This window comes from Haliaeetus leucocephalus, unplaced genomic scaffold, assembly GCF_000737465.1.
Source record: "Haliaeetus leucocephalus isolate CR32 unplaced genomic scaffold, Haliaeetus_leucocephalus-4.0 Scaffold696, whole genome shotgun sequence".
Taxonomy (NCBI): Eukaryota; Metazoa; Chordata; class Aves; order Accipitriformes; family Accipitridae; genus Haliaeetus; species Haliaeetus leucocephalus.
Window position 1 is genome coordinate 780,372 of NW_010973132.1, and position 22,053 is coordinate 802,424.

General features: G+C 40.0%; 1 protein-coding gene across 1 annotated transcript in view; it reads right to left on the bottom strand.

Moving 5' to 3' along the window:
- Nucleotides 1-65: 65 nt before the first annotated feature.
- Nucleotides 66-22,053, bottom strand: part of GANC (glucosidase, alpha; neutral C) — a 27,803-nt gene continuing 5,815 nt past the window's right edge. Inside the window, exons 6-24 of the mRNA XM_010580048.1 lie at nucleotides 21,706-21,751; nucleotides 20,237-20,303; nucleotides 18,848-18,944; nucleotides 18,091-18,271; nucleotides 17,248-17,401; nucleotides 15,795-16,030; nucleotides 14,488-14,614; nucleotides 13,491-13,570; nucleotides 11,845-11,988; nucleotides 11,360-11,456; nucleotides 10,875-10,976; nucleotides 10,129-10,372; nucleotides 8,356-8,420; nucleotides 7,165-7,241; nucleotides 5,852-5,926; nucleotides 5,309-5,422; nucleotides 4,651-4,763; nucleotides 3,029-3,132; nucleotides 66-2,138 (exon numbers count right to left, since the gene is read on the bottom strand). Of these exons, the coding sequence (XP_010578350.1) occupies nucleotides 2,029-2,138; nucleotides 3,029-3,132; nucleotides 4,651-4,763; nucleotides 5,309-5,422; nucleotides 5,852-5,926; nucleotides 7,165-7,241; nucleotides 8,356-8,420; nucleotides 10,129-10,372; nucleotides 10,875-10,976; nucleotides 11,360-11,456; nucleotides 11,845-11,988; nucleotides 13,491-13,570; nucleotides 14,488-14,614; nucleotides 15,795-16,030; nucleotides 17,248-17,401; nucleotides 18,091-18,271; nucleotides 18,848-18,944; nucleotides 20,237-20,303; nucleotides 21,706-21,751 (2,233 nt within the window). The 3' untranslated portion in view covers nucleotides 66-2,028. The remainder of the gene's footprint in view (nucleotides 2,139-3,028; nucleotides 3,133-4,650; nucleotides 4,764-5,308; nucleotides 5,423-5,851; nucleotides 5,927-7,164; nucleotides 7,242-8,355; nucleotides 8,421-10,128; nucleotides 10,373-10,874; nucleotides 10,977-11,359; nucleotides 11,457-11,844; nucleotides 11,989-13,490; nucleotides 13,571-14,487; nucleotides 14,615-15,794; nucleotides 16,031-17,247; nucleotides 17,402-18,090; nucleotides 18,272-18,847; nucleotides 18,945-20,236; nucleotides 20,304-21,705; nucleotides 21,752-22,053) is intronic.

Sequence of the window (22,053 nt, forward strand, 5' to 3'; positions counted from 1 at the left end):
CCAGACAAGAATTATATCCTGTCAGAAACACTGCTATGCTTAAACATAAAAAGCAATCATCAATTAAAGCTTAGAAGCTGATAGAAAAATAGGGTCTGTTTCAAAAATAGGGTCTGTCTCTCTTCTCACAGATGTAAAAGATCTATTTGCTACTGTTCTACCTGGATTAACTAACTTGTCTGCATTAAGCACAGCAGTATTTAGACTGCCAGTTCCTGGAGTGGAAGCTCACACTGCCTGCTAGAAGGGGCTGACAAACGGCTCTGCAGAATAAAAAAGAAGGAACCTAAGGGTCTGGTGGGGAACAACCTGCGCTTGGCAGTCAGGAGCGGAGTAGTCGCAGTTTGCTCTCACACTTGCTATTCCCAGAAATCTGCCCTGAAGAGGAGAAACAGCAGCAGGTGGGAATGACTGACCACGCACGGGGAGGACTTAGTAAGAAGAGTAGAGGACAATGTACAACTGGACTGTTACATTACCTTTGGTTGGCAAAAATGGTGACCATCCTTCTCTGTTTCCTAAGAGTTAATTTACTGATGTTTTTAGAAAGTAACTTCCTCATCTTGCTAAAAGAAAATTAAGTACATTTTGCCCTTTTACATTCACAAAACCCAACTGATGGCATGTTCAGATTTGACTCAAAGCAGAACTAGCACTAAAATAACATAGTTGGCAAGTGTAGCAAATGGAAGGGGCAAACAACTTGAGCTGTGCAGCGATGGTAGCCTGTGAAAAGAGATGCCTGATGTGGAAAGGGCTGTGGGAATAGAAAGGATGTAGGGGATGCGGGAATCGGGATGTCTCCTAGTTTTGAAAGGGAAGAAAGCATCAGGACACACCAGTTCTGTTTGCAGAGATGGTGGGAAAAGGAGGCAAGGGAACATTAGGGTGAGCTGTAAGAGAATGGGGGAATAAGCATGAAGTGGGATGACTAACTGCAGAATTAATCCCATTAAAATTAAAAATTTGCATCATAACTACTAAGCTTAAATCTCAGCCAGATAGTAAAAACTGACCAAGAAACTACTAAAATATGTGTAAAGGAAGCCCAACCTTGGCAAGAGTTGGAAGATGTGGTGAAGCAGAGCTCTCCGTAAGCAGAGTTGCTTCACTGGGCTGGCTTTAACCAAAGACATTCAGTCATCGAAAAATGCCAATTCTTTCCTAACAAAAGAATTTTATTTTTTTTTAGTAGTACTTGCAGAGACAAGGGAGCAATAACATGGAAAATGTTTCTGTGTGAGTCTAGCTGCTACCCTAAGCCCTAAGCCAGTATTGCACTTACATAGACCTGTGCCTTTTAAAAATCCAAATACCAGTTTCAAAGCCAGCTATTGGAGAGACTTTTGCACTCCCACATTACTGTCTTTTACTATCACACAGCTGACTGGCACAACCTACTCAAACCTTACCTTCAGTGACTGAACTGTTGGCTAGCCTGTTGTTTTCTTTCCTGTACAGACTGCCTAATTTTGCATTGTAATAAGGACTGGAAAGGGGAAGTGTCTGTAATCACACTGGGTGGCTCCTTCTGTGTTTTCTCAAGGCAGCTTGCAGGCAGTGCTATGACGATAACCTCTGCGTCTGGCATATCTACTGATCCTGCTTGTCGAACTGGCCCAGATTTGCTCTTCTCAAGTACTCCAGTCTCTGAATAGTGGGATTTCCAAATACTCACATTAAACCTCATGCCAACAAGCCACAATCTCACCCATTGATTTATGATATTTTGGTGCAAGTGAAGGCAGAACTCAATCTTAATGCTTAACTGAAGCTAGCCTGCAGCAGATAGTATTTAGCTTTTTTTCCCTGAAGATAGAATCCTAGTGCCATTACTGTTGCCGAATAGAAGAGCTATGCAAGTTTAAAACAGTACTTTAAAAGCAAAATTGTAGGAAATGTTAGTTTAGGGGTGTGGGTGGGAAATATGTTCCTTAATTTGATTGGATTCAAGTGGACATTTTAAGTCCTCCCAACTTATTTCCCCTCAACCTCTCGATGAATTCTCTGAAGAAGTTGCATCTCCTTTCAGTTGATGCAAATCTCCCAGTCAGCATCAACACTCAGGGCTAAATTTTCCAGTGTCAGCGCAGAGGTCTTCGTATTGTATGTGAAAACCACTTCTTTTTCTTTCCCATCTGAAGAGGACAAGAGAGTTTACTATAGGATTGAAGAAAAACCCTTCTGAAACACAGTTACACGTGTCTCCCTCCAGTCTTTAACTCAGGCTGTTGCTGCCACTGGTGGAAAGGACTGATTAAAAAAGAAGTAGTAGTCAAATCTGCCCAGTATACACAGAAGAATGCAGGAGAATTGGAAAAACTATTTATTTTTTTCTGACCTATCAAACTATGGAACTATTCAAGGTTTTTTCTGGAAAAAAAAAAACCCCAAACCTTGTTTCAGCATAGGTTTTCCTCCAAGCACCCTAACAGTCCTTGAGATTGACAGGTGGAGGCAGAAAGTCCACATTCACATGATTCCCAAAGTGAAGGGACATGCTTGGAAAGCAGCCAGAAATAAGACCTTTCTGTAGAAGCCACTGCCTATCCGTGCAGGATCCCTCACAACTTCTAGAGATCCCTACGTAGTCAGGAACTCCAGACACTTTTGAATGAGCAAAAGAACAGGAAAGTAATTCTGGTTTTGCCTCCAAGTTTCCAGTTCTAGACTAGGCAGGCTTACAGAGCAAATGGTCCTTAAGATGAAATGCTGCCTCTGGTCATCTTATGTACAGGACAAAGTTATCTGAACTTGTTAATTCTGAACTGCTTTTACTGATGTATCTATTGCCTTACAAAGCAAGTGTTCTTCAGTTCTGCATGTAATATTAGTGGTGAGTAGCTGCTGGCTCCTTTTGCTAAATTCTGTCCTTGATATCAAAAAAAGTAGCAAAGAAAACTAAACAAAGATGCTCCCTATGCTGTAACACTTCCTTTACAGAGCTATCAGTTTGTCACCTCTAGTGACTGGCAGCAAAGCAACAGTTTTTTAAAAAACTACAGTAAAATAGAAGTCAATTCATTACCCTTGGAACAGGCTGTCACAAAAGTGGGTTGCTGTCCAAATCCCAGAACTATCACCCGTTCAACCACACATGTAGTGTGGTATTGTCCGCTTTCATCTCTGCGGCTGAAAGAAGAAAATGATTTCATATACATTAGTTTCTGTCCATCAGTAGAAGTTCAGCATTATACAGAGAAAGTACTACTTCAGTCTCACCCTGAAAGTTCCCTATACTAGTTTCCTTTCCTCGGTTTACCTTTCTCCTGAAACAAGTCAAACTTTCTCCCATTATCAGCTGATTTTTCACTGCATAGCAGATTTCACAAAGTTAGAAGAAAAAAAAGTTTGAGAAGATATTTTGTGGCAAAAAGCATAGCTTTAACAACCAGAGAAGTTCTGGATTTTTGCAAAATGGTAACTAAATATAAATGTAAAGTTAATTTTTAACATTTTTCAAGTAAGGTGTTTCAATCTGAGGTAGAATTATCTTCCATTTTGTAACTAATTTAATTTCTATTAAAAAGCTCTAAAGAAACTCAAATCAAAATGAAACTTTCCTTTCCAGAGTGCACAGAATGTTTCACCATTCATCTCAAAATTACTTTTTTCCAACTGCTAGTAATTTAGCAACATTTTTCTTTTCTGTCCTTAGTTTTTAAGCTTTTCAGATTTCGTATCCCAGATGAAGAGATTTGAAACATACTTTTAACTACATTATCCATGCTAGTCTACAGTTTTGCTTGTTAAATTTTGTAGTTTTAGTACCACCTCCTGCATATTTTTGAACCCTGAAGGAATAAAGAAATGCCTGTAAAATCACCATTTATGCACTGCACAGCCCCATGGGCAACATACCTCAATAGTAAAAGTGTCGTAGTGACGTATTTACCATCTTTTCTTACAAGCAGCTATGGATATTTTTGGCTTTTAGGTTGTTTCATTCAGCCTTTGCAGATTGTGTCCCCTCATGCTCCCTTTCAAGTGCTTTTCTTCTATATTTTACTATGCTAATACATACGGTGCTTTTGTTAATGACTTTTGGAGACTACATGTAATGGTGTCTGTTTGTGGTTCCCACATGGAATCACAGAATATCTGAAGTTGGAAGGGACCCATAAGGATCAAGTCCAGCTCCCTGCTCCTTGCGGGACTACCTAAAATGAAATCATATGACTAAGAGCATCGTCCACCCCCTCCTTGAACTCTGACAGGCTTGGTGCCTTGACCGCTTCCCTGGGGAGCATGTTCCAGTGACCGACTGCCCTCTCAGTGAGGGAGATCTTAGAAAAAACAAACACTCTAGGCGTTGCCTATTTGCAAATCTCCTAGTTTATCTTCTTTTGTCTCTCTGATAGGCTTTACTCTTGCTGATGACTTTCTTTGTATTTGAGTAAATCTGTAGAATCTCTAATTTGACTAGACTGAAACAATATGAGACAACTCAGTATTGCATGTGTTGCTGCCCTTAGACTTATGCAGAACATTGTTTACCTCTGCAGTTTTATGACAGATTCTGCATGCTCTGGGACTTCACTAAGCAATAGATGACACTAATGCTTCTACATTTGTAAGAAGGCCTCATGAACTAGAAAAGGCATTTCCAATGACAGTGCGTTGGTGGCTTTTGTCCATAAATGCTGTTACCTGGAAGAGAGAACGTTCTTGTGGAAAGTGAATTTCTGATACAGGAACTGCTTCTTGTGGAGATACTGAAATGAATGCCCATCATCTAGGTAGAGCTCACCTACGGCACAGGCCTGTGAAACACACCAGATGAAGTACAAATTAACAGCAGCTTCTAGTGCTGGACAATGAAACCAAAAATGTCTCACTATATGTTATGCTTCATAGTTTGTTTTGATTTTTCTTTAGTGACTTGTATCCCTGGAAGGCTCAAGGAGTCCAGCTCTTAGAGTGCTTGAATACTTGGACATTCTGGCTTTGTAAATTGATGTGTGTGCCAGGTGTTACCTTATTTATTAGAAAATACAGTTGTGGGAAGTTCTCTCTCTGTATCCAAGAGGAATTTTGTGGCCTGCTCATTCTCTGCTCCTTCCTCCAAGGGACTAGAGGAGGGCTGAGAAAGGTCAGAAAAACATTCTGCCTCTGCTATACTCAGATAGTCTCACTTTGAGGGAACGCTGGGAGGGAGCTGGGAGCCCCTCCAAATAGGAGAAGTGGAGGAGAGCTATTGGGCATACAGATGCAGATACCATGGTGCTGATGGAACAGGCAACAAGGACCTAAAAAGGTCAGATGGAGTAAAAGACAACTTTGTAAAGGGAACGTCATCTCAGAGTACCTCTGTGTCCAGGGCCACGTGGAGTTCATAAGAAACATCTATCATCCATTCAGTGGATTTTCCAGCTGTGGTCTTCAGAGGTATCACAGTGCCCCCTCGCTGGAATACAGGAATCTGTGAAAAACAAAGCCAGGGTAGAAAGGTTTGTATACTCTGAGCATATAATTTTAACTTGGAAGAAGGATAACTGCAGCTTGCTCTTATCAAAGCTCAGAAGCGAACTTTACCACAAGTACATAAAGAAAACTATTCAGCTAACAATGGGAATAACAGTAATCTTCCTGTATGTGTACAAGCGAAATATCTTTGCTTGGAGAAGTCACCCTTATATCATCTCACTTTTCTCTATCACCAGGACACATCAGTGTTCCATCTAACAACAAAGGAGATGGGACTTTTCTTCTCTACAAAAGCTATTTTAGATTACATTCCTACAAGGAAATTCAAATGCCGCTTTTCTGATTTTGAATGTTGATAAAACAAAAGCCTATTTGTTTTTTTTCTTCTGCTCAATGGAAGTAGTATTTTAAAACAAAAACATACATTCTCCAGTGTTACTGGGATCTTCAGAGTGCCTAGATCTTCCATTCGTTTAAATTTTCTGAAATCATACCAAATCTAGGAAAAATAAAAAAAGAATGAGCATGACATATGGCAAGATCTGTTCCCTCTGCAGGTGCAGTTACTCTTCTGCTTAACCTTACTGTCACTATTCCTGACAACCTATTTGCTATGCAAGAAATAGCATTTACTTTTTAAATCAAATGACCTTCTGGATAGACAGAAAGAACAAATTCTCATTCTGAGGCACAAATATAAGCTGATCTTTTCTACAGTTTGCATAACATCTTGTATGTCTTAAAGCATCTGGAAGTGCAAAACAATGAAATACCTTTATTTTTATCTGGAAATGTTGGGATCCAGAATAAGCATATTTATATTGAAGTGAAAATTAACAACAAAGGTGCTAATAACAGGTCATGAAAAAGAGCTACATCTGAAACTTCCCATGCACCACACTTGCCAGCAGGTTTAACTGCTTTAAGTGTGCCAGGCAGTCAATTCCCACAGAGATCTTAAGAAAAATATTATTCTTAACTTGTTTGGAGAGCCTGGTCTGTTTTTCTCCTTATATTGAGAAGAATTCTAAGCGTCCTCAGGTGTATTAGTGGAGTCACAAAGCTCTGCATGGTCTCACACACTCCCCTTTGCTGCTGTCTTTCCTCTTATTCCTTCCTAGAGTCTCAGGCTTTCACTTAGGAACTATTTTCCCCAAATTCTTTCCCTTCCTCTACCTCTCAGCTGCTGCAGCCAAATGCTCTTTGTAGGAGTGGATCACAGTGCCATCCCGTGGATAAATAACTTTACTTCAGAGAGGAACTGATCTCTGTACATGTGAAACGCTTTGCTGCACAAATCCCAGGCTACTGAGGCTTGTGTTTCCATGTTATAATTTTCCCTCCCCACAGCATCCCTCTGATTTCCTTATGAACTTTCTTTAAAGTTCCCTTTCCTTCCACATAAAAGAGAAGTTTAACCCAAGAAGAATGAAAAAAGGGAATTGACAATTTAGTGAAGCTGTTTTTTGGTGTTCCATGAGAAGCAGCAAGCCTTGAGGGGAGATTTAAATTACAGGAGATCTGAGATATGTGCAGCAGCTCTTGGAAAAGCAAGAAAGTAAATTTACTGTGAGCCAAGCATGCAAGGTATCAAGATGGCAGGAAGGTTCAGAGTGGCACAGAATGGCTGGCCAGCACTTGGCACAGCAGCAGTGCTCAGCAGTTATGAGATGCGGAGCTGCAAGGTTGCTGTATAAAATACTTCTTTGGGCTGACCAGCTTCATATTCATCCTCACCTCCTCTGACCCTGGAAGCAGAACACTCACTGTCTTGGCCTCTTGCTCCGTGACTGGATGCACCAACAAAGCATTTCCTAGAGAAAAACATAAACGTGGCTGTGATCCTCAAGGCTGCATCTCATCGGAGCAGAAGCTATGTGCTCTGGGGTTGTCAGCCTCCCATTGCCATTTTAGGGGCTCGCATGGGCATGCCATGTGCTTAGGTTCACTTTCTACTGGAAAAAAAGGCATATGTAGGGAGCTGATGGCTGGTTGGGTCTTGTTCTGTTATGGCACTGGGATGCAGCTGGGCTGCACTGTATACCCACCAGTTTGGAGGCACTTCTGGGTCCCTCATAGTCTAAGAGATGATTGCCTGTTTGCTCTTTGGTTGAACACAAAAATATGCTTTTCTAACCAAAAGAGTGGAAGACAGGAATGCCTTCATAAAAAAAACAAACACCAAAACTGCTTAAGCTTATTACACTGGGGATGGTTCTTCTTTACTCTTTAAAAAACCCCAAACATTAATGTATATCGACTGTACAGTTTGATAAACTTCCCTCCTTGCCCACTAGTAATGCAAGCTGAACTCCTAGAGGCCTCTGAAATGCTGTGCTTCACCACACTTAGCTTTGCTGCTGTGTCCTGCCTACCTTGGCCAGACTTTTGCATGAGAAGTGAATGCCCCTTAATTTGAAAGCCATTAGTAGGCACTCTTGAGCTCAGAGGTAACAAAAAAATGAAATGCAACATTCCATTCTCATTCTCTCTTCCTGTATGGCTGAATGTGCTTTACACAAACATGCATCTCTTATGCTTAATTTCTGAGAAAACTGACTTTAACAGCCAGCCATATCAGAGTAAAAAACAATCAGCTTTGGATGGTAGTTGTTTGCTACTGTCATTTCTGAAGCAGACTGTGGTCTTAACTGCTACAGTGAACTTTCATGGTTCAGGTTGAAACTGACCATGTTGTTTCAAAGTGACTAGGTGAGACTGAACTCGGTTTTTGCATCTCATATGACCCCTATTTTCAAAGTGCTATTAAACCCAGGTCCCTTAAAGAGGTCTCTAGTTCTATATTCAGTTACAATATAATTTTTAAGTCTTGGGCAGAGTTTTTATGTTTTCTTTTTGTCATGTGATGCTCTATCACTTCAAAAATATTTAACTCAAGTTCCAGAGAATAAGGAGGCAACTGCTTACCCAGCATATATTCATTTTCCACACCAAAAGTTTCTATTTTCCCTGGAAACTCTATCCAGAGAGGCCTGTAGAGAGAAAGATAGTGGGATTCAGTTAGTTTCTCCCCTCCTACCAGCCTGTTCAAGGCCTTCTGGAATTTTCAGGCTCCATTTTTTCCCTCTCTTTACATGATACAGCTATCAAGAACTGCAGATGCCTCAAAGAAATGCTTCTGGGCCTTAAAGTACCCCTTTTGAGTCATTGGCGAGAGTTCCCAGTACAACATGGGTTAAGACACTCCAATATACCTATGGTTTGGCTTCTTGCAGCCTCACTTTCTTTCCTCCTGCTCCCTTCTTTACAAACTTGCACTACATATACCTTCCTTCTACCAAAGGAGAGATGGATGAGCCTTTCCGTCACAGTCTATCAGCAATGCTGACACCTGATGAGCTAGTCCCTGCAGCACAGTCCTTCCTGTTCTCAGCAGCTCACTACTGCTTTTATAGCATGTTTCCTTCTGGTTACAACTGAAAAACCTGCACCAGAAATTCATTTTCAGTTTTTCTCAAAAAAGGGTAGTGCAGTAACCATCTGGTTACAGAACAGGAGTTATATATTTAAAGTTTGAGAGAGTATGACAATAATAGCTCATTCAGAGACAGGGTCTGGGCTTCCTTGCATGAAAAGCCTTGCTCACCTGCTCACTCATAGGCTCACTTGTTCACTGTAGCCCTGCCATTCACGTGCTTGCTAATTAGAGACATTTGCCACTCTGCTTGTCTCAGTGAGAAAAATATCATGCTTCCTTTCTAATTCTGTACCTACTGCAGCAAATTTAACAAAATCAAAGTTTTATGTTGTGTGCAGTGCACATGTCAACATAAGCTTCATTCCAAGATAAGAGAGAAACCCAACTGTCTTATGTCAGTGCATACAACATGGGCATCTATGCCTATATGCATGCAGACAGATGTTCACACTATGTCTGTAATGCAAATCATCTTAAAAACTCAAACCACTCAACCCTTGTCAAAAAGACCTTTATGTTTTTAAAACTTAGATGTATTGTATTTGCATAACAATAAGTAAATGTAAATGTGATGCAAAAGGACAGTTCCAGGGCATCCTTAAAGATGCAGCAATACCAGGGAGATTACTGGCATCCATCTCTTGCTGAAAGGATTGTTGCATTCAGTTCCGCTGAGGCACTTTTTTAGAGGTTAGAGAGCAGCAGAACTAAAGTTTATTTTCTAATTTCGTTTCTGTTCTGTATTATTAGATTCTCTACTAAAAGAAAAATTATAAGAAATACTGCAGAGATGAATGATCAAATTATCAATATGAAATAAGCTTTTATAACAGGAAAAATTCAGCAGTAACAAATATTTTCATGAGGGGTAAAATGGCCTTTATGTTTTTAGTTCAGCAAGTTCAGAGTCCATTAAGCGCTGTTTTAAGTGTGGGTTGGAATATTACATAACGTTCTTTATCGTGACAAGAAGTTTGGAGTCAACAGTACTGCAAAAACATGTTTAAAGACTGTGCAGTGTTTATTGAATTAGTGTGTTCCTGGCACCATTTGGGAAAAAACCCCAAAACATCTGATTTTCCTTTGAGAACATTACCAAACCTTGCAGAATGCATGAAAACAGAATCTAGTAATTTTTCTATGTTTTTTTCTTTTTTAATATTTAAATAAGTAATCACAAAAGTAAGAGATGGTAATTTAACTTCCCTCCTCCAAGTAACTTCCTGAAGATAATCACTACACCTCCTGACTTATGCTCTTACCTCATAACCGGTTCAGCCGCTGTGTGTGCCCGATAGAACAGTGTGTATAAGTATGGCAGGAGGACGTAGCGCTCTCTAATGGCTTCCCTGATGATCTGGGTGTTCTTCTCCCCAAAGAGCCACGGTTCTCGCCGTTTGCTCTCCATGTTAGAATGACCTCTGAAGAAGGGCTGGTAGGCTCCAGCCTGATACCAGCGAACAAGTAATTCTGGTTCTGGATCTCCAATAAACCCTCCCACATCAGCTAGATATTGCGCAGACAAATAAAAATACACATTTTTGGAAATTATTCTGAAAAATGTGAAGTTCTCCTCTAACAAACATTCCAAGTGTACAAATCCATGCATTTCACCGTGTGCTTGTGGTTCTGCTGTTGGGCAGCTGCTTGTCCAAATAAGAGTGGAAAACTGGTGTAACAAGTTATCCTTTAATTAAAATCTCAAGAGAGCTTTTGGAGGCTAAGTGAGTGCCTTCCCCAGCGACAGAGGACTGTGATAGTGATGCTACGGAACACCACCTGAGGACTGCTCCTCCAGATGGGACACAAACACTACATAAGTGTTAGTAGAGAAGTGATGGTGACAGCCAGGTTATTGGCTTCTGAAACCAGACTGATCTGTGAAACTGCCTGGAAATGCACTGGACTGTTGAGCTTTCCACCATCTGTGTTCAAGTCTATCTTGGGTTACAAACTTTGTGGCACCAATGATTTATGCATAGTGAGCAACTCCAGCTAAACACCTTACCTCCACAGAATGAAATCCCTGCCATGCTGATGGTGAGAAGCATTGGAATGGATATTTTCAAGTAACCCCACTCTGCTGTGTTGTCTCCAGTCCACACTGCCCCTGGAAATACCCAGTTTCAGCATTACACAGGAAAGTTGGGCGTATGCTTCAGTTTATGCTTGCAATTAAGGAAAGAAGACAAGAATGGTCATGAACTACTGGTGAACTGCTGTTCATTGCAACTTTTTTTCTTTATACACACATGCTCCTGAAATATGCAAGAAAAGCAGGTGTTGGTTTGTCACAGGACACAGGTTGTTATTCTGCCTTTAACTTGTACATACTTTGCCAGTCTCTCCTGATTTTTTTAATCACTTGCACTCTTATGAGCTCACCATGTCAGTATTTCTAAGATAGCTTCTGTCCTCTCTAGACTTAACTACTACACACCAAACTTAATAGAATAAAGCAGCATGGAAGGCATCCAGCTAGTCCTTACTTACCATATTTCTGTGATCCAGCAAAGAAAGATCGTGTGAGGACAAATGGTCTCTCTTTTCCTGAAGAACGTCTGATGAGTCCTTCTGCAGTTGCCATTTGCTGAAAGTCATAAATATAAAAGTCAGGAAGAAAAACTCTATAATCAGGATATTTTAGCCCTTCCAAGGCAGGAAAATTAAGAAATCTGTACCCACAAATAATACCTATTATTAAAGCAACACTTTCTTACTAGAATATACTTGAACAAAAAAATTATTAATATTGTGTAGTCACAGCCAATGTCATTTACGTTGTTACGGTAGAAAGGCATGGATGTTGTCACATTTTCTCGTGACTGATCACAGTGTGTATTTCAAATATAGCAACATCCAGCACAGCAAAGCTTCAGTCCTTGATGGAGGTTACAGAATACCTATTACTGTGTAAATTACCACTTTAGACATACTCTATGAGAATAACTGCTGGTTTGTGTCTCCAGATACTCCACCTGGTAGAATCCATAGAGGTTGTGTACTTCCCGATGCTCCCAGTTGTTGTAGTGCACAGCATCCTTCTGCATTGTTAGCTCTGCCCCTTTGAAGACTGAAGGTTCATTCATGTCATTCCATACAAAGAGGATGTTAGTGGATCCCTATAACACAGGGTTGCAATTAGGACGTAACAGACCCATTACTGTGACTTAGTGTGTTTATCTCTAGTGGGTGTCAGACCAGTCTGAGCTATGAGTAGAAAGAGCAGCATCTAAGGAAGACCTGGTAATTATACTCCTGTGGTCACTTGAAAGCTGCTAGTCATTCATCTCATCTCTCTTGGTGGCTCTTTTAGTCAGGGTGGCAGCCTACAAGCCCGCTTGATTTTTGCAATTCTTACAAAACTCAGTAGGTACGTGCTGTTCCTGCCTTCAGGTGAGGGAAAGAGGTAGGGAATAGAGAAGTATTAAATAGCCATGAGGAAAAAGTCAGAGAAGGTCGGAAGAGGAAAACTGGAGAGGGAAAGCAGCATGGGAAAAGTCTACTATGCATACCCACTAGGGGAGTGGTTTCAACAGCTCTACTGCAAAGCAGAACTTGGGGGTGGGGGGAGAGGAACTGGAGGTGTCCAGCAGTGTTCACCCAGACACTTTCAGCGCTAGTCTGGAGTGCTGGAAGGAAGGTCAGGGTGAAGTGACCATGAGCTATGAGAGAGCACTCCCACATCACTCCTTGGGTACTATCATGGTAGTAAAAGCTGGAACTGCAGCAGCTGTGTTAGATTACGGGTTGCTAAAATGCCTGCAGTTTGTCCGTCCTACTTGCTGCAACTAAGTGAGCAGGTTCACTGGTGGCATATGGGTTCCGACTTTCTTAATGTAGACAAGTCCATGGAGAAAATCCTTCTGTGGTACTTTAGCTTATCAAGATATTTTCCTCTACATTATGACAATACAGTGTCCTGGTTTCAGCTTGGACAGAGCTAATTTTCTTTCTAGTGGCTGGTATAGTGTTATGTTTTGGATTTAATATCAAAATAATGTTGATAACACACTGATAATGTTTTAGTTGTTGCTAAGCAGTGTTTAGACTAAAGTCAAGGATTTTTCAGCTTCTCATGCCCAGCCAGCAAGAAGGCTGGAGGGGCACAAGAATTTGGGAGGGGACGCAGCCAGGAGAGCTGACACAAACTGGCCAAAGGGGTATTCCACACCATGTGACACCACGTCTGGTATATAAACTGGTGGGAGTTGGCCTGGGGGGCAGACTGCTGCTCAGGAACTAACTGGGCATTGGTCGGCAGGTGGTGAGCAATTGCGTTGTGCATCACTTGTTTTCTATATTCCAATTATTTTATTATTATTATTGTAATTTTATTATTGTTATTATTATCATTATTATTCTCTTCCTTTCTGTCCTATTAAACTGTTCTTATCTCAACCCACGAGTTTTACTTTTTTTTTTCTTCCTGATTCTCTCCCCCATCCCACTGGGTAGGGGGGAAGTGAGTGAGCGGCTGTGTGGTGCTTAGTTCCTGGCTGGGGTTAAACCACAATGTGCAGCTACAAAAGCCACCAACTTGCTTAGCCAGTAGTTTATCTTCTCTCTTTTCCCCATTTTCAGGCTTTCTGGGATATGTAGATCAGAGCAAATAAATACACACCTTGTATGTTTTGAAGGCAAATTGATCTGCATACCATTTTCGTACTTCAGGATTGGTGAAATCCAGGTAACAAGAGGATCCTGTGGATGTGGGACATCTCAATTATTTACCTGATTTTAAGCGTAGGCATGCATTGTCTTTGCACCTAAATACAGCAGCCTAAAGCTAGGATGCTTTCCACAATGGGCAGCAACAGTGTAGTCACTATTGTTTCTGAGACAAAAGCTCAAAAGCAAATTCTAGGCTGACTTGGAACCCCTTGCCATGTTCTGCAGACCAACACATGTAGATTCTGGAGGTCTGAAGCTCAGCACCATTTAAGGATGATTGCTAGCAGTTTGAAATATGTTTGGATGTCAACAGGAAGCCAGTGAGAGACAGTATCCCTCGTTATTTTGAGCTCAAACAGGAAAGTGTTGCTGAGAAGCTGAATAACTACATATTGCCATGCTACTAGAAGTTGTAATATGTCCTTGATTTTTCCCATATTCATTTCTTTGCCAGGACTGTGGTCTTTCTGTCTGTAAAGAAGGGGGACGACCTCCTTTGCCTCCCTGCAATAAGGCTTTGTCATGAAAAATAACATGTCAAATCACTATATTAAGATTGAATCAAAGTCTTCAGTATCAGGGTTTGTTCATGTAATTTCATCCAGCCTATGTAAGCTGTGCTCACTGTGACAGACCAGACTGCATTTCTGTTACCCAAGACAAGTTGGGAAGAGGGATGGCTGTTCTGATCAACAAATCCAGCTTTTTTAGTTCTAGGCACTGGAACTATCTGCAGATCCAACAGACATAACAGAGGAAGTTTTACAGCTGAGGCAATTAGAACATGACTGTACCAAAGAAACCACAAAGTATTTGAAATTATGAATATTTACAAAAAATGCAAGGAATGTAAGAATTTAATTCCACTTCCATGGGTACCAATTAAACTATTCTGCAAAAATTTTAAAATAAACAGCTTGAAATACAGAGACAGAATGGTTTTTTACCTGGCCAACAGATGCCTTCAAAATCTCGCCCATTTCTGTCTTTCACAAAATATCCCTTGTCTTTTGCCTGTGAATACAGGGTATACGTGGGATCAATCTTAACATGGGGATCTACAATGATGACAAGCTGCCAGGATAAGAAAATAAATTGCATCATTAGTGTGAACTGTACTGAATAAAACAGTAAGAGTTCCCTTTCGATAAAAGGCAGATAATAATTTCACTTCAGGTAAAGAAGGTAGCTGTGTCATTAATTTTAGAAAGCAGTTACCAGTTCTTGTATACACTGTGCTAGACTTATGTATAATAGCTGAATTTACAAGGAGAGTGTGAATTCATGCTTACCCCTCTGAAATAAGGGCCAAACCCCATTGTTTCAGATAAAAGCAACTACCCCAACCCCTAAAAACACTATGTTTAATTCACTGCTGTATTCTGTGGATGAGAAAATATCTGACTTCCATGTTCATGTCTCTGCTTAAAATCATTTGCCTTAAGACATTTAAATATATCTTAGTTTGTATAGCATACAACAGCAACAGAATTTTCTAATTTTTTTAAACATCCAGGTATTGTATTTTGCACTTACTTTCTGCTGCCATTAACGGCCTTGCTGTGAAACTGAGAAAGTACTATAGCTCCAACTAAGAGATTATAAAACTTGAATGCTATTTCCACAGTCCCCTGTTCATTGACTTTTGGCAAAGATCAAGCATTATGCAATTCTACAACTTCTAGATATTAACTGTGTACATTTTAATACCTCCATAATACCAAGGAAAGTATTTTAGCTGTAGAAAAAGAAATAAAGACTAAGTTAACAGAGTGCACATCATACCAGGGCTTCACCAGAAAGAAAAAACATTTAATTTATGGTAAGTAATTGTATCAACATAAAGGACAAATCTCAGTTAGTATAAGCAGAAAATAAAACGTATTATCAATACAAAGAAAAGCTGAACCAAGGATAGCAACTACCAATGATGAAAGCTCACATTAAGCAGAAAAATTTTCTACTGTGCCCATCAAGGACAGCACTGGGCTGCTTCTGTAAGATGGAGCTTCACATGGGTCAAACTTAGCCTGATGGTCAGGGTACCAAACAAACTACAAAATAATAAAATGGCACGAGGAGCTGAAACAAACAAGACAGTTTGTGTACTGGAAGCATCACCAGACCACAACACAGTCTGATTTACTCTGTTGTAGTTAATCTGTTTCTAGTATATGAAGTACTTTGGTTAAATCTAGATTGGTTAGCTTCACACTAGAAAGAAAATTTTCTTTCTTCCTGCTGTATTATGTACCTTGCGTTTTTTCTTCCTGAGATGTTCTTGCATCTTTCTGGGGTTCTGGAATTTCTTTTTGTCCCAAGTAAAATATTTCTTGCCATCTGTGTGCTCTATGTCCAGCCATATCACATCATAAGGAATGTCATGTTCATCAAAGCCAGCATCTACTGCCTTGACATCTTGCTCATCCTCATAATTCCACCGGCACTGATGGTAGCCCAGAGAAAAAAGAGGGGGCAGGGCTTGAGTGCCTAGGAAGATAACACTGTTAATGCCCTTCAGGATTTTATCTAGAGACTCCAGTAAAGTTAACATGATTAATATGTATTTGTCTGGAGCTAAAGAATGCCACCCTAAGTTAAGTCTGGAGCACATTCTTCATACCAAAGTGACTGAACTCTTGAAATAACAAACATTGCAATGAGTGCAACAGCTAGAAGGAGCAGAGGGCTGTAACGATAATACAAGAGTGAGAAGGAATTTGCTGTTCCATGATGCTGAAGTGTTATTCCAGTAACCATTATAATTTTATTCTTTAATTTTTTCTAACGTAAAAATATTCTAGATTAGCTTAACTGTCATTAATGCAAACAATTAAATAGATTTTAATCAGTAGAATACAATTCCTGTGACTACTTGAACTTGAGTAGTGTAAACAGGCCCACAGGTGCTGCAGTACAAAGAGAACCACGGAATTGCAATTGTTAGGACTTTTTAAAATTAGAAAACAAGTATGTATGTATGCATACCACAAAAGGGAGCTGGGAAACTTTCCTGAGAGTGCACTTCTGCTTGGCGAGATCCTCTTGTGATCTGGCTACTTTCCTATTCCTGCTCAGCTGAACTACATTTTCTCCATAACATCTGTGCAGCAAACAATCATTGCTAACACACTAAAGAACTACCAGGGATGTTTCTGTGCTTCTAATTCTCTTTAGTACATAAAGAATTTTGCTTTCATAAAATGTTAGTCCTCTTGCCTCCATTTTTTTAGTCTCTTCCTGACCCTCTTGCTTCTTTCCTTTCCCATATCTGGATGCTATCTCTGCTCCCTTCCCCAAGGGACATACTAGACAGTTACCCATTTTCTTTCTCTACTCTCCAGAATACATTACTCCATAACTTCAGTCTTTTCTCATTATAAGGCAGTCTGTCTTGCTGGTGACTGGCAGTTCTAGCCTCCTGTGTCTCCTCTCTTCATCTAAGGGAGCAGTTTCAGATAGCAGTAATTATGCTGGCTTCTCAATTAGGGCCAAGTTTGACCAGCTGCAGATGCTAGGGAAAACAAGGATGGAAGCCTGTCTTCACAAATCAGCAGCCTGTGCTCTACCAGCTGCAGTCTGGGAAGAACTGGTCTCCTGCACACAATGGGTCAGGTAAATATTAACCCACTCTTGGGTACAGAATGTTCCTTAGTGAATCTCCTAGGTAAATGTGCCATACTGACTCCAATTGTGTGAGTTAGTACCTGTCAGTTGTGCAAACTGCTTGAAGATATCAAATGCAGTTGGTCCCATCAGCAGGAAAACATCAATGATCCCACTTTCTGACATCCAGCGCACATCAGTTAGAGGCATTGCTCTCTGCTTAGCAGTCTCTGCAGCAGATCCAGACAGCGTGTGCTTTGAAGGAAATCAAGGTAAAACTGAATCTCTCTCTATTAAACTTCTGTTCAATGAAGTAGCAAAGATGGAAACCCACAAAATTCACTAACACATACCTGGCAGGTACTAGGAATACACACTGAATGCTTCTTATATATCCTTTACAAACCCTTTACCTTGCATACTGCTTATACAAAATAGAGTAATAGTTAATGAGGAAAAATGGGTAATGAGGGGCAAAGTAATTAAAGCTTTTCTGTAATTAAAGACTGCATTTTCTGCAGGATCTTTGAGTAATATCTATATCATAAGTAATAAAGAAAATTAATAATTTTAATCACATAATGAAGTGCTGGAATAAAGCAAGATTTTTTTTTCTCACTGTTTCAATTTTAACAGAATTCATATGTTTGTGTGTCAAGACTTGAATGAGTTCATTTCCTGAACATTTTATGTTTCTGGAAGGTCAATTACATTCCACAGAAAAATGGGCCCACTAAGCAGAAATGTGTGGCAATTCCAAGACTTTAAAAACTCAGAAAAATTCCTGAAATCCAAGAGATTGTCAAGATTTTTGTCCACCCTTTTTTCTGCCTGCTACATCCACCTGTGTAGATTTTTTCTGCTCCGACATTATCTGTTCCCTCTCTGCCTTCTCCTGTGTTTTCTTTCATTACTAAATTCTGAGGAAAGTGAGCAACTCTCACCTCAGCTACTGCCTTTGTATTAATATCCACCAGCGTTTCTGAAGAGTTCAGCCAGAAGATCCCTGTAGTTCTGTTAGGCTTGTGTGCTAAGAGAAGGGGCACTGAGCCATAAATGCCTATTTTGTCATGTATCTTGTGGCCGAAGATATCCAAATTATAAAGCCGGTAGGCATCACCGTCACTAGGACAAACAAACAGATGTGTCTGTTATATGTAAGCATCCTGCACTAGGCCAATTTTAGCTCTATTGCCATACCACTAAACTCAGTGAACACTTTGTATTGTGGTCTTTCGTTTAGCATCCAGAGCTGAAATATGGACAGCCTAGATTACTGCTTCTTTGCTTTGGTCCTAGCTATCTGAATCAAGAAACATTTTTGCTGCCAGTGAGACTACAGTTCATTTGCTCTAAGTCCTAAAATATGAATTCTGAACTCTCCCATCTTCCCATGCAGTTGCTCTTTTAAGAGTTCTGCTTAAACATGACCAATCCTGCAAGTCAGAAAAAAAACCTGCACAGAAAATTGAGAGAGAACAGAAGGGGTCATTCATGAAATTGCAGAGTGGAAAGGGAAAGCAGAACAGCTTATTCCACATGGACAGGAGCTATGATTCAGTTTGCTGTATCATTAAACTAAAATATACACTATATAATATACATATCTCAAGCTGTTGTCTGCATTAAATTATTAAGACAAGGTTATAGCTCTCCTTTACAAAAATTATACTGCTTTCACTAGCAATCCTCCACCTTTACCTGGTGTTTTTGAGAAGAAGTGCTTCTGTGTGTTGTGGTATTCCATAAACATGGTCAAATCCATGTAAAGAGAAGTCCATGCCTACAGAACTAGGACCTGTGGGAATAACATTAAAAGAGAAGACCACAGAGTTTCACTCTCAGGCTTAGCTGAAAGCAACAGAGCAGAGCAACCTAACTGAAAAAAAAAATATTAAAAAGCAGGTTTTAATAATTAGCTATTTCATACTTGCTTTCAACTTCACTTTCATTATTACCTCTGTACTACAGAGGTAATGTTTTAAACAGGTTTTATTGTATTTATTCTGATTTTGATCTGTGTAAGAAGATAAAACGAATCACTTTCATAGAAAAAAAATATATGTAATAGTGGGTCACTTCATTCTGTAGTGCAACTGCTTAAAATTATCACCTGTTTCTATCCCAGTACCTACAAGCCAAGCTTTGCAGCACAGTGGTACAGCAGGGTGGGCTTTAGAGTCAGAGCTGCCTGTTTTCTACTGCTCTTCTCCTCAGCCTTAGCCAGGGGAGTAGCACGCACAAGAGACTCTGCCAGTGATATCACCTTGGCACATTACTGAATCCAGAGCAACTTTTGGCAGGTGACCAGAGATCCTGCAGACTGACAAGCAGTGGCTTCAGGATCAGAACCTGACCGCGTGGACTTTATTCCTCCAGCACAGAGAAACAGAAAAACATGATACTGGCCTAAAATAAAAGGAAGCTCTTTCAGACTTCCCTCTTCCAACTGCAGCTGCTGGGTAGTGTTGGTTGCTACGAAAGTCTGCATGATAGTGGTAAAGGACAAAGCTAGCCAACTCAATTAATATAGAATACAACTGGACAGACAGGAGATGATCATAAATTTTGGTAATTAATAATTTCAATTGTATTTGAGCTACTGACCTACATGTTTCTACAGCCTTCTTATCCCTTAAGACTGTTCAGTATTTCCTTTTGTAGTTCCCCACTTAAAAAGAGTTTCTTTGTGACAATTATTAATGCTTACATATCATCATTTCTGGTATGTTGTGAGAATATTATGCACTGATACTAAAAAAAGAAAAAAAAGAAAAGAAAAAGGAAATAATGCATTATATACCAGTCAGCCAACGCAATAGTGTTACACTGTGTCAGAAATGGCACATGGTGAGCTGATGAACTGAGTCACATTTAATACATTCCCTCCTGAACAGAAATCTATGAATATTTCCAGTACTTTTGTCAAATTTGTTACCCATCACTGATATCTGACAGGAAAGTTAAAAGAAGGAGCAAGCGAGACATGGATGAACATTAAGCAGCTAAACAGAAAGCAGACAGAAATATGAATGAACATAGGTATACATAAAGCAGTAAAGCTGTTTTCAGAACTAGACTGAGACGTACCATGAGCTTTGATGTCTAAGAAACTGCCAAATTTCTCTTGCCAGAGACCTAGATCCTCTTGTTTCTCCTGCATAAACAGAAATAGCTAAGCCTAGCAAATGCAACTGTTCACACCATGTATTTCTAAGAAAAGTATGTTTATTCACATTAGATTTGTACATTGTTAACTGCTTTTTTTGCCAAATATGTTTAATATAAATAAATCCAAACCACAATTCAGATCCTGCTGCAGGAATTTACACTGAAGAACTGACGTGCTAGTGGAGCACACATGCACTCTGTTACAGCATAAAAGTAATACCTGAGGTCTTGGATAGCATCATAGAATGATAGAATAGCCAAGGTTGGAAGGGACCTCAGAAGACCATCTGGTCCGACCTTTCGTGGGAAAGGGAGCCTAGATGAGATTATTTAGCACTCTGTCCAACTGCATCCTGAAAACCTCCAGTGATGGGGACTCTACCACATCCCTGGGGAGGTTGTTCCAGTGAATGATTGTTCTCACTGTAAAAATTGTCTTTCTTCTGGGTGTTGAAATGATTATGAAACGCAAAGAGTGCACAGATGGAAACAAACAGGAAAACCTACAGAAACAGAAACCAACCCACTACCCTTAACAGTAAGGGTCAGAAAACAAAAAAACTCTCCAGACTCCTGTGTGTGTAACTGACACTTTAAGCCTCCTTCAAACTTTGAGCCTTGTGCCCTGCCACTCATTGTCCTAGAATCCCCACTTTTTGCAGTGTCTTTCCTGGTTTTCTTTTCTACATTCATCCCAGAATAAGCGGACATGGCCTCTTGCAGCTGTGTGACTCCCCCAAAGCAAGCACACTCCCTGGCAGAACTCAGCGTTCAGACACAAGTATGCTGAAGGCAGCATAGCTCCTGCCATTTATAACAGGATGGTGGAGTAAGCAGCCATCTGCTCTTCAGGAGGCTAAAATTGTATCATGGACATAACTCAGCCTCCTGGTATGTGCCTTTACGTGCTGCCAGGACCTGGTCTTTTTTCAGAGAGAATCTTACTTCTGTATTAAGCATGAATGTATGCGGAGGCATAGTTTTGGACTGTTATAAACCAGGTCTTGTTCTTTTGAAATTCTCTTTGCAATGAACAGGGAATTTGAAAATGACCAAATATCACCACAAACCTCCTTTTTACACATCTACTCCAAACCAAAGGAGAGAACAAAAGAGAAAGAAATTCTAAACAAAAAGGCCACAGAAAAAGCATTTTTGAGTTAGATCTACCTGACTGATGCCTTCTACAGCCCTGGTAAAACACATAAACCTTTATTCAACTATGAATTTGCAAAGTATCTCAATATGAAATACCAGGTCCTTTTTGAATTTCACTGGTAAGTGGTTAGACTATGTTTGTAAACATAGTACCAGAAGAAATGAACATGTGATTCTAATTCTCTTTTCTACAAAATATTGATGCTGGAATTGTAGTAAGCATGGTTTACCTTAGAGGAATCACTTGCTGCCTCCTTGTTTTCTGCTGTAGGTTTTCTAGTGAAAACAAATACATAGAAATAATCAGTTTATTGTTAACGTAAGGAAGGATTTCAAACAGAAAATTCATATAGCATTCTGCACTGCCTTACACATTATATAAGAGCTTTTGTGCTTGACTGTTCTGAAAATTGATGTCATAGTTGAGAGCTCTAACTGGCAAATCATTTTAATATTCAGTGTCTTAAAATAACGTTCACTCCATATTTGAGTTAGGTTGACTTCTTGGCCTTTCATATTTATTTCTATCTGCATCAGTGTTTTACCTGCCCAGAAGATCCTCACTTCTTTGTCATTCT